The sequence below is a fragment of the Equus asinus genome, chromosome 9 (assembly GCF_041296235.1).
Source record: "Equus asinus isolate D_3611 breed Donkey chromosome 9, EquAss-T2T_v2, whole genome shotgun sequence".
Taxonomy (NCBI): Eukaryota; Metazoa; Chordata; class Mammalia; order Perissodactyla; family Equidae; genus Equus; species Equus asinus.
Genome location: NC_091798.1, coordinates 92791439 through 92804262, shown reverse-complemented (window position 1 = coordinate 92804262; position 12824 = coordinate 92791439). Strand labels below are relative to the sequence as shown.

The 12824-nt window shown below is 40.0% G+C and overlaps 1 protein-coding gene across 5 annotated transcripts in view; it reads right to left on the bottom strand.

Annotated features, from left to right (window-relative positions):
• GFM2 (GTP dependent ribosome recycling factor mitochondrial 2) overlaps positions 1-12824 on the bottom strand; it is a 55865-nt gene that overhangs the window by 29186 nt on the left and 13855 nt on the right. For all 5 annotated transcript variants that reach the window (XR_011506049.1, XR_011506051.1, XR_011506050.1 and 2 more), the window contains exons 6-10: positions 12374-12499; positions 11596-11684; positions 6726-6814; positions 4233-4293; positions 3799-3978 (exon numbers count right to left, since the gene is read on the bottom strand). Coding sequence is in view for 2 of the 5 variants with exons in the window: in XM_014830051.3 (XP_014685537.2) it covers positions 3799-3978; positions 4233-4293; positions 6726-6814; positions 11596-11684; positions 12374-12499 (545 nt within the window). In the remaining 3 variants the exon portion in view is untranslated. The remainder of the gene's footprint in view (positions 1-3798; positions 3979-4232; positions 4294-6725; positions 6815-11595; positions 11685-12373; positions 12500-12824) is intronic.

The window sequence follows — 12824 nt, the reverse complement described above, 5'->3', positions numbered from 1 at the left end:
TGTAGGCATTTCAGTAATAAAAATGCAATTATCTAGTTGATGTTCTTTTCATGATCATCTGCCTACATGAAATAGAATTCAGCTGACAATAAAATTAATAAGTTTCAAAAGTTTATAATGTACAAGGGAGCAAAACATTCAAACTTGGTGAGAAAAACACACTTTTACCAGCTAACTATAGCAGAAATGTACCTAACCATCCTCCTGAGAAGAGCAAATGTGATGGTTAAGCACAGCTTCTGAGTTAAGCTGCCTGGAAATGGCTCCCGTACTTAACTAACTTGTTCAAAAACTCTGGTCAAGCGACAGCAGCTCTCTTTGCCTTGGATACTAGTACCTACCTTACAGGGCTGTTGTAAGGATTAAATAACCAATTCAGATTATGCTTCCAGAACATACAGTAAGTACAGAAGAAGTATTATTTATTATCACTGTTCACCTTTAGAGCACAAGAAGTTGATTCTAGTCCATACTAATCTTATTTTCTAACTTAAAACAAATTTTAATTGTGGCAAAATAGAACATAAAATTTACCATCTTAACCATTTCTAAGGGAACAGTTCAGCAGTGTTAAGTATATTCACACTGTTGTAGAACTAATCTCCAGAACTTTTTCATCTCACAAAAACAAAACTGTGTACCCATGACACAACTCGCTCACTCTCCCCTTTCCCAGCCCCTGGCAACTATGTTCTTCTTCCCGTCTCTATGACTCTGACTATCCTAGATACCTCATATAAATGGAATCACACAGTATTTGTCTTTCGGTGATTGGCTTATTTCAATACCATAATGTCCTCAAGGTTCATCTGTGTTGTAGCATATGGCAGAATTTCCTTCCTTTTTAAGACTGAATGAGATTCCATTGTGTATACACACACCACATTTTTATCCTTTCACCTGTTGATGAACCCTTGGATTGCTTCCACCTTTTGGCTTTTATGAATCATGCTGCTATGAACAAAGATGCACAAGTATCTCTTTGAGACCCCGCTTTCAGTTCTTTTGGATGTACACCCAGAAGTGGAACTGCAGGGTCATATGGTAGTTCTATTCTCAATTTTCTGAGGAACCACCATACTATTCCCACAATGGCTGTACCATTTTCATTCCCACCAACAGTACACGGGAGTTCCAATTTCTCCACATCCTTGCAACACTGATTTTGGTTTTTTGATAGTAGTTATCCTAAAGGGCGTAATGTGGTCTTATTCTCTAATTTTATACATACATATGTATTCCTTGTAATTAGCACTTTTATTACCTACTGGTACTCTCGAAGTTTTCCTTTATTTTCATTACACAGTATCACGTCCTAGAACAATGAGATACATATGCAAGTGTATGCTGGCCCCTCAACCAGATTACAAAGTCCTCCTTAGGTTTATTCTGATAGCTCTTTTGTAAAAGACAAAACAAAAACAAAAAGACCTCAAAGAGGAACCAAGTATGTCCCTCATGATTGACTAATAAACGCTGATTACACTTCTGTTCTTAGTATGCTCCCTCGCCTCCTGGAGAAGCAGCACAGCACAGGGGCGAGAGCCGGAGCTCAAGACTGAGGCAGCCCCAGGCAGAGTCCGGCTCCGCCACCTTCCAGCTGCAGGACAACTTCTCTGAGCCTGTCTCCTCACCTGTAACATGGGGATACTACAGGTTGTGGCAAGGCTTAAATAACACATGTAAAGAACTTAAGCTAGATCACAGTAGGTCCCCAATAAGCATTATCCACTAATAACAAAGATCACTACTATGTTAATGATAAAGGTGATGATTACTATGTATTACAGTGGAAAATAATTACTTCAAAAAGAACTCTAGGGGCCGGCCTGGTGGCGGAGCACTTAGGTGCACATGTTCCGCTTCGGCAGCCCAGGGTTCGCTGGTTCAGATCCCGGGTGTGGACGTGGCACCGCTTGGCAAGCCATGCTGTGGTAGGCGTCCCACATATAAAGTAGAGGAAGATGGGAACGGATGTGAGCTCAGGGCCAGTCTTCCTCAGCAAAAAGAGGAGGATTGGCAGTAGTTAGCTCAGGGCTAATCTTCCTCAAAAATAAAAGAAAATAATAATAAAAGTAAACACTATATAAAGAACACTAATGAAAAAAATTAACGATGAGAGGATCTATTTTGAACAGTTTAATTTAGAAGTGAAAAATCAAAGGGTTCAGACTTAAATATTTTTCTGTTTGAGATTCAGGGAGTTTTTATTTAATGTTATATTTTACTTATTGCTCTCTATACTAAAAATATCCTATCAACATTATAAATATTAACAATCTTGCTATTTTCCATTAAGATTTTGAGGGTGGATGAGGTCCAGAGTCATATATTAACTATAAAATTGATGGTTTTAAAATTTTCTAAATAATTCAACATCTGGTCAAGTAAAATATGGACATACCCTTTGACTCAGCAACTCCATTCCTAGGTTTCACCCTATACGAATTCTTGCATAGGTGCACAAGGAGATATATAGATAGATGTTCACAGCAACACTGTTTGTAACAGCAAAAAAGAGGAAACAACCTCGAAGTCCCTACCCAGGAGACTAGACAACAAATTGTGGTATAATCATATACTGGAACACCGTACAAGATTGAAAATGAAGGGGGCCGGCCCTATGGTCGAGTGCTTAATTTCTCGTGCTCCGCCTTTGGCGGCCCAAGGTTTCGCCGGTTGGGATCCTGGGTGCAGACATGGCACCGCTCATCAGGCCACGTTGTGGCGGCATCCCACATGCCACAACTAGAAGGACCCACAAGTAAAGAAAAAAACATACAACTATGTACTGGTGGGATTGGGAGAGAAAAAGCATGGGGAAAAAAAAGAAGATTGGCAACAGTTCTTAGCTCAGGTGCCAATCTTTAAGGAAAAAAAAAAGATTGAAAATGAAGTACAACCACACATACTAACATGGATACATCTCCAACATGATGTTGAACACGGTAATAAAATACAAACAGTATCATTACAATTCTGTAAAGTTCAAAAACATGGAAAACTAAGTCCTTCAGGGATACAGGCATTTGTAGTGAACTAGAAAGGAAAGCAAATGAAAGACAAACACTACAATCAAGATAGTGATGGGGTAGATGATTAGTGGAGGGGAGAGGGATGAACAGGAAGTGGACATGGGGATTCAAGAGTACTGCTAATATTCTATTTCTTTTTTTTTTTTTTTAAAGATTTTCTTTTTCCTTTTTCTCCCCAAAGCCCCCCGGCACATAGTTGTGTGTTTTCAGTCGTGGGTCCTTCTAGTTGTGGCATGTGGGACACCTCCTCAGTGTGGCCTGATGAGCCGTGCCATGTCCGTGCAGCGAAATCCTGGGCTGCCAAAGCAGAGTGCAAACTTAACCACTCGGCCACGGGGCCGGCCCCAATGTTCTATTTCTTAAGCTGGGTTTGTGCATACATTGGTGTTCATTTTATTATTCATTACACTTTATATATTCCATGTGATTTTTTTTTTTTAAAGATTGGCACCTGAGCTAACAACTGTTGCCAATCTTTTTTTTTTCTGCTTTATCTCCCCAAACCCCCCCATACGTAGTTGTATATCTCAGTTGCAGGTCCTTCTAGTTGTGGGATGTGGGACGCCACCTCAACATGGCCTGACGAGCGGTGCCATGTCTGCGCCCAGGATCCGAACCTTGGGCCGCCGCAGCGGAGCGCGCGAACTTAACCACTCGGTCACGGAGCCGGCCCCCAATTTTATGCAAAATTTTACAATAAATAAAACATTTTTTCAAGTTTCTAAATGCTTATGCAATCTTAAACTCCCAGCATTCGTTTTACTTGTTCGATCAGGGCATTCCTTGCTTCAGTCGTCTTCTTCAGCAGTTCAGGATCACTCATTTCCAAGAGGGGTTTTCTCTCAAAGTCTTTTCCATCATCTGAGTTGGCATTCCAAAGAAGTTTTTCTTTACTTACTACATCCACCACTCCTTTAAAAGTTTTGGCTTCTCCAATTGGTAACTAGAAATCAGAGTGAGATTAACATTATTAAATAATCGCTCGAGTAGAACTGCACTGGTGATAAAACTTCTTTCTCCAAAACATCTATTATCATTATTACGTTAATCTACACCTGTTTTTATTCCTATCCCAACTTCTTCCAAAAAAAGATGTGACAAAGCTTCAGAAATGTACATAATATGTCACAAGAAATAAACTGATGAGGAAAATGAGAAGGAGCTATTCCTATTAATCAACGAATTCTATCAACCAACCTGTAAAACCAAAGGCTTTGCGTTCAACTTCTCTCTGATGCTTTCAACTGCATAGTTAAAACTGTAGAAAACAAAATAATTACAGTTAAAACAAGTTTGATAATATTCTCTAGAACTATAACCCTTTTTATTGTCCCTAATGTTTACCATTTAACAGTTTTCCATAAGACGACACCTTGAATAAACTTTGTTTTTGTTTTTTTTGCTGAGGAAGATTAGCCCTCAGCTAACATCTGTGCCAGTCTTCCTCCACTTTACATGTGTGTCATCGCCACAGCGTGGCTGACGAGTGGTGTAGGTCCATGCCTGTGATCTGAACCCACAAACCCGGGCCGCCAAAGCAAAGCACATGGAACGTAACCACTGTGCCACAGGGTCAGCCCTTGAATAAACTTTTAATGTCAATTTCAGATAATAGTAACTGAGTATCTACCATAATCCTGCCACACAGATATTTAGGGTATTATTTTTGTGAGCTTCACTTAACTAAAGTTTGAGGTTAAGGTTAAATGAATTCATCAAGGTCACAGATAATAAATTGTGGTTAGGATTCAAATGCAAGATTTGTGCTTGCAAGTCAACATTCTTTCTTCTAACAACTACATTTGCTATCACACATGACTACCAGCTTTCTTCCAAGAGCCAGCCTGACTAATTTTTCTATACTTTTATATTAGGTGGGTTTTTTTTGTTTTTTTGGTGAGGAAGATTGACCCTGAGCTAACATCTGTTGCCAATCTTCCTCTTTTTGCTTGAGGAAGATTGCCAGAGAGCTAACATTTATGCCCATCTTCTTCTACTTTATGTGGGATGCCGCCACACCATGGCTTCACAAGTGGTGCTAGGTCCATGCCTGGGATCCAAACCTGTGAACCCTGGACCACCAAAGTGGAACTCACAAACTTAACCACTACACAACTGGGTCGGCCCCTTGGGCATTCTTAGTATCACATGCTGTGCTGTTTACTTCTGTGCTAACACTGTGGTTGGCTACCTATGGCACACATGCCATCTTTGGTACATGGGCTGATTTATACATACATACATGCAGATCACTCTGGTCCCAATGTTTTTTGGGGTTTTTTCCTGAGGAAGATTAGCCCTGAGCTAACATTTGCTGCCAACCATCCTCTTTTTGCTGAGGAAGACTGGCCCTGAGCTCACATCCATGCCCATCTTCCTCTACTCTATATGTGAGAAACCTACTACAGCAGGGCTTGCCAGGCAGTGCATAGGTCCGCACCCAGGATGCGAACCAGCGAGCCCCAGGCCCCCACAGCGGAACATGCAAACTTAACTGCTGAGCCGCTGGGCCGGCCCTGGTCCCAGTGTCTTTGAGAAGCAGCCTAGTAGTCAGGCATCTCCCTCCCCAGCATCACAGGTGCTGTCAGTCAGCAAGGAATCCAAACAGAAAAGGGTCGGAACTTGAGCCTCGAACATTTCAAAGGTTATTGTGCTTTTTAATAATCAAGACAAAAGTCCTTTAAACCAGCAGCCTTTGAATTACTGCAGAGAGTTACACAAACACAAAGCATCCTATGATTTAGGGGAGGGACAGTTGATGTTTTGTTTTTGCCACTCTCACATCACGGACCAGGATCTCTCCCTATCACATTTCCCCGGAATCCTTTATATTCTTGAGTCACTCCCTTTCACATTTTCTCCAAATCCTTCATGTTCTTGTTTCTCTGAATTTGGAATTCTGTTCTCAGAAAATTGGCTTGCACTCTTTAAGTCTCTGAGCATTACCACTATATCTCAGCATTTCATTTTTTAAAGATTTTATTTTTCCTTTTTCTCCCCAAAGACCCCTAGTACATGGTTGTGTATTTTTAGTTGTGGGTCCTTCTAGTTGTGGCATGTGGGATGCCACCTCAGCATAGCTTGATGAGCGGTGCCACGTCCACGCCCAGGATCCGAACCGGCGAAACCCTGGGCCGCCGAAGTGGAGCGCGAAAACTTAACCACTCGGCCATGGGGTCGGGCCCCAGCATTTCTTAAAACATCTATGTTCTCCTCTCCCACTTCCCCTTTATTGAAAGCATATTACCCAGGAGCTAAAGAAAACCAGGGGACAAGGAAGAGCATTGTTCTTTGAGGAAACTGCAGGAAACAATCCTCTACCCTCTACCTTTAGCAATGATAGGGAGCCCTGTAACCCTGAGCAATGCAAGACTGTACGGTACATGCAGCTCTAAACAGAGCCGGGGCATCAGCAAGACATCACGTCGTCCCGGGCCTAGAAAACAGGATACAGCCCCTCTACACTAGAATCAGGATGACTCACCATCTAGCAACTCTCTACTGATCCCACAGAGTGACTAAACCTAGGAATTAGCTGCTTTGAAATTTTTTTTAAATGGGATTGAATTGGGATTCCCTGTAATATTTGTACTCTACAGGGAATAGATATTTTTAAATTTAAGTTATAGTCTATTAAAAGCTCAAATTGTATTCTTACTTTGATAAGCCAAAGAAACACACTTTAAATACCTTGCTCCAGTTTTGTCCATCTTGTTTAAAAAACAGATTCGAGGTATCTTGTGTTTATCAGCTTGCCTCCATACTGTGAGAGTTTGTGCCTAAAGCAAAGATTAGGAAAAAAACACATATTGGACAAAAATAACTGTTACCACACATGGAATAAACACATCTCAGAATCCATTATAGCACAGAATTAGTGCCACCACCCTTATACTTCTAGAGCCACTCTCCTGCTATCAAGTTATACAGCTAAGAATGTAGTGAACTGTGACGAAGAGCGTGCTTCAAACTGAGAATAACACTTTGGGTGAACGTGTTGCCACAGAGAATTAATGCCTGGGAGGTACTGAATCACAGAAAAAGGACTTAACCAAGGTGAAGACCTACTTTGTGTTTGGCTTCACCTTACCTAGCACATGTCACACAATACTGAAGTTGGCAGTCTTCTGACTGTGAAACGTGGACTTTCGCCTTAACTGATTCAGACAGTTGTAATATCAAAAGAGCAAATAAGAGTGTACTGTAAAACTGCTATTGTGATAAAAATCATGTATTTTTATTGTGAATGTTTGAATGTTCACGTAAACCGAAGAGGATTTAAGGGGAAAAAAAGGTGGATGTCTGTATTTACATAAGTTGCAATTCTCATATGCTTTTCTGTGTGACTTCTCTTAATTCTACTTTTTGTACACAGTACATGTAGTTTGAGTCAGACAGTTTCTGTGCCTAGTGGCGTCCAAGAGCCCTGAAACAGAGCATAAAAACCTAATGTGCTGACATTAGGTAAAATAAAAGCCAGTTTGTAATTTGATTGCTTTATTAGGTAAAATTTGTATACAATAAAATACAGATTTTAAGTGTATAGCTCAATGAGTTTTGATAAATATCTACACTGGTCTAACTACTACCCCAATCAAGATACAGAAAATAAAAAATTTCTCTTATGTCCCTTTCCCCATAAGCAACCTATTCTGATTTCTGTCACCAAAGATTCATTCTGCCTATTCTTGAACCTCACATAAATAGCATGGCTTCTTTCGCTCAACATAATGTTTCTGACATTCATAATGTTGTTGGGTATACTGGTTCATTCATTTTTATTGCTAAATTCCTTTGCATAAACGTACCAGTTTGTTTTTCTATCCACCTGTGGATGTGCACTTGCGTTGTTTCTAGTTTGGGGCTGTTATAAATTTAGCTGCTATAAACATTCTGAATGAACCTTTGGTGGACAAATGTTTTCATTCCGTTGGATAAAGATCTAAGAGTAGAATCGTTGGGTTACAGGACAAGTGTATATCTAACTTTATAAGAAATTGCCTAATAGTCTTCCAAAGTGGTTGTAACATTTTACAGTCCCAGCAACAATGGGTAAGAGTTCCAGTTGCTCCACATTCTCAGCCAACATTTGCCATCACTCTTTTTAGTTTTAGCCATTCTTGTAGGTGTGAAATGGTCTCTCTTTGTAATTTTAATTTGCATTTCCCTGATGACCAATGAGACTGAGCATCTTTTCATGTGTGCACTGGCCATTCACATGTCTTCTTTGGTGAAGTATCCATTCAAGACCTTTGCCATTTTTTTAATTGGGTTATTAGTTTTTATTATTGATTTGTAGTTATTCACATATTCTGGATACAAGTCCTTGGTCATACACAGGTACTGTGAACATTTCAGCACATACTTCCTAAGACTGATATTCTCCCATATAATCAATATTGCACTCTAGAAATTTAACATTCATATAGTTTATCTAACATTACATATTTTCTCACTGCCCACGGCTTGCCTTTTTGGTTTTTTTTTAGTTTTAATGAGAACATATAATTTTGGGGGGAGGAGGGTGGGGGATGGGCACAGGGGGTGAAGGGGGGTACTTGTGTGGCAACAGACAAGAAATATGTACAACTGAAATTGCATAACCATGTAAACTATCATGAACTCAAAAAAAAAAGATGTAATTTTGTTAAGGACTAATGAATCAACTTTTTTATGTTTCATGCTTCTTGTGCCCTAAGAAATTGTTATCTACACGCAAGGTTGTGAAGATAACTTTATTTTTCCTCTAGAAACTATATAGATTTAGCTTAACACTATGATCCACTTCAAACTAATTTTTGTCTATAGTGACGTTGGGGGGTATTATTTACATTATAAATTTATATTATAAATCTCCCAAGAACAAAACATATTAAAAAATAAAACAAAAACTCTCATCATCCCACCTGCTAGCTAAAAGCCCATCTATTATTAGCAAACAAGAGCCGCCTGTGTCACAAATTCAGAAACTTCCTATTCCAGTATATTTCAATCTTATAAATAATGCAATCTGTCTGAATGATTAAGTGTCAAATTGATGTAAAGAAGTCATAAGGGCAGAAAGGATGCAAGCACTAGGAAATGAAGTGACTCAGAAAGAAGTAGAAACACTAGTGTATAATCAACTTCAGACCTCAGCGTCAGGCTTTATCAAGCAAATATCCCTGTCTGTCTGGGGTCCTCAGGTGGGGCTTTCAATAACTATATTATTTCCTCGCCAACTTTTCATTTTCAAAAATTTCAAATCTATAAAAAAGGTGAAAGAATAGTGCAATAAATATCCATGTACTCATCACCTAGATTCACCAAGGATTAACATTTTGCCACATCTGCCTTTTCTGTCTCTCTACAAATATGTGCACAAGCACACATTGTATGTGTGGTCGCTGTGAAAATGTGCCACTTGGATCTACTACAAGGAGCATAACTAACTGTGGGCTCCCAGTGCTGCCCTTCTAGATCTACTACCACATTCTCTGAAGGCCCAGCTTCCGGTGGGCTGTTCCCAGCTAAGGAGTGAGCACAGCAGAAGTACCAATGTAGGCCTCTTCCTGCAACACACGGGACTCCTCTAGCAGGTGACTTTGGCTCGAGCACTCCCCATCAGCTTGGCCGAAGCCTTTTGGAACTGTGTCGTCTGAGACACTTCCTACCCGATCCTCCTTCCTTGCCTCTCTCCTTCGTACGTTATAGACCTGTCCTGTGGTCTGAATGCTCTTTCCCACGTCTCTCTTTTCTCCTGTATTCTTCACAGGCATTTCCCCCATTAAATCTCCTATTACATATAACCCCATCTTGGCATTTACTGCTCAGAGGACCCAAAGTAATACCATGTGTGTATGTGTGGGTGGGTGGGCGTTGAACCATGATAGCAAGTTGCAGACACGACACTTCAATCCTAAATACTTCAGCGTGTATTTCCTAAGAATAAGGAATTGTCCTACACAACCAATTACAATGATCACCTTCAGAAAAATTTAAGTCGACACAATATTTCTATCTAATACATATAGCCCATGTTCAAATTTCTGATTTTCCAAATGATGTCCCTTGTAACTTTTCTTTTTGGATCCAGGATCGAGCCAAAGATCATATATTACCTTGAGTTTTCTTATCTCTTTAGAATCCTTTAATATACAACAGTTCCCCAGCCTTTTTCCCCCAAATCATTCATTTTCCTTACTTTAAATTTTTTTCAACTTATGAAAAGTCCTGGCCAGTTGTTTTGCCAAATGTCTTTCAATTTAGATTTGTCTGGTTGTTTTCTCATTATTAGATGGGCCCAATATTTTTGCCAGGAATACAACATAGGTAATGTTGTCCTTCTTAGTGCATCACATGAGGAGATCCATAGTGTCAATTTATCCCATTTTGGGGGATGTTAATTTTGATCACTTAATTAAGATATCACTTTTAGTAATTTTAAGATTAGAAGAATGAGTATGGGTACTAATTTAACATAAAGCCAATCTTGAGATTACAAGACAAATGGGCACCAGCTAAAGAGAACATTACTGACTCCAGGAGCAATAATTTATTATAAATCCATTTTCAAAATTTATTTGAGGAGCTTTATATTAACTGTTGGGAGACAATTCTTCACAGGTCTCTCGCATTTCTGCATGTTTTGTTAGGAGAGGCATTAACTGCCTTTGTTCTGGACTATCTTTTCAAAGACATTTGTATAGTGAACAGCTTAGAAAGACAGAGTCAGGGGCCGGCCCAGTGGCCAAGTGGTTAAGTTCCCACACTCCGCTTCGGTGGCCCAGGGTTTCACCAGTTCAGATCCTGGGAGCGGACATGGCGCCGCTCATTAGGCCATGCTGAGGCAGTGTCCCACATGCCACAACTAGAAGGACCCACAACTAAAATATATACAACTATGTACTGGGGGGACTTGGGGAGAAAAAAGCAGAGGGAAAAAAAAAAGATTGGCAACAGTTGTTAGCTCAGGTGCCAATCTTTAAGGAAAAAAAAAAGGAAAGACAGAGTCAGTGTCTCCCTCCTGAGTGAAAGGGAGGTTTGCTTACAAGTCTTGAAGATGCTGTCTCCCCCCAAAGCAAAAAGCAGGCACGCCCATTAGAAAATAGTTGCATTCTCCAAGCACAGGGTTCCACTGCATGTGCAGCTGTCACCCAACTCCCTTTATGTCACCCTGTGGGAATTAGGGCTTGGGGAACCAGCTCAAGAAAATGCTGACATTCTGGCTATTGCTATTTCTGTGACTAATAAAGTCCTGTGTCTCTGACTCAGAGTCTTGTGTCTTCTGCCACAATCCATAAAACTCTGGCAGGCTCACCTGTTAGCTTGAGAGTAAAGTAGAATCTCAGGCCCCACACATTCTCAACACTTTCATATTTCCTACAGAAAAGCAAACTTTTCTTCCCTTTTACTATGAAATATCTGAGATCACATTTCAATATTAAATTCCAACTTCCTTTCACCATAATTTATGTGAACATACTAAATAAAAGGTGTACAGTTAACTAAATCTGACACATTCTACTTTTTTAAAAATCATGCTGCTCTATCTTCACTTTACTTTGGCAGTATTTTTTACCTCTACACCTGCAGAGGCATCAAATACAGCCACTGCACCATCCAGCACTCTTAGACAGCGTTCAACCTCCACGGTAAAGTCCACATGACCTAAGAAAAAGACGAGAAATTTAACACTTAGACTCTTTAAAAAAACAAACAAACAAAAAGAACAACCATACAACCCAGCAATCCCACTTTGGGTATATACCCAAAAAAGAATTGAAAGGAGGGTCTCAAAGAGATATCTGCATACCCGTGCTCACAGCAGCACTATTCCACTAATAGCCAAGAGGTGGAAGCGACACAAATGTGCACGGATGGATGAATGCTATATATACAAAATGTGCTATATACTTACAATGGAATACTATGCAACCTTAAAAAGGAAGGAAATCCTGTCACACTACAGCACAGGTGAAACTGGAAGGACTTTATGCTAAGTGAAATAAGCCAGTCACAAAAGGATAAATACAGTATGATTCTACTTATTTGAGGTACCTAAAATATTCAATCTCACTGATATAGAAAGTAGAATGGTAGTAACCAGGGGTGGGGGGAGGGGACAAAGAAGAGTAGCGGTTTAATGGGTATAGAGTTTCAGGTCTACAAGAAGAAAAAGTTCTGGAGATCTGTTTCACAACAACATAAATATATTTAACACCACTAAACTGTACACTCAAAAACGGTTAAGATGGTACATGTTACAATACACGTTTTTTACCACAATTTTCAAAAAACACATACACAAACAAAAACCACAAACGATGCAGCTCTGCATTGCTGGAACAGCACCATACCTGGTGTATCAATTAGATTGAGTCTATATCCCTTCCAATCAAATGTAACAGCAGCTGATTGAATAGTAATGCCTCTTTCTCTCTCTTGAGCCATAAAATCTGTCACTGTGTCTCCATCATCAACATCTAACCAGGAAAAAGATGACAGTTAGGCTTAACGGCAAGTGTACTTTACTGGTATTTAACATCTACCTGATACAGATTAATTTGCTTTAAGAAAAACTGTTCATACAATATTTGGTTTAGGGCCAGCCCCGTGGCTGAATGGTTCAGTGCACATCCTCTGCTTCAGCAGCCAGGGTTTCGCTGGTTCGGATCCTGGGCGCGGACATGGCACTGCTCGTCAGCCCACGTTGTGGCAGCTTCCCACATGCCACAACTAGAAGGACCCACAACTAAAAAATATACAACTATATACTGGGGGCATTTGAGGAGAAAAAGCAGAAAAAGA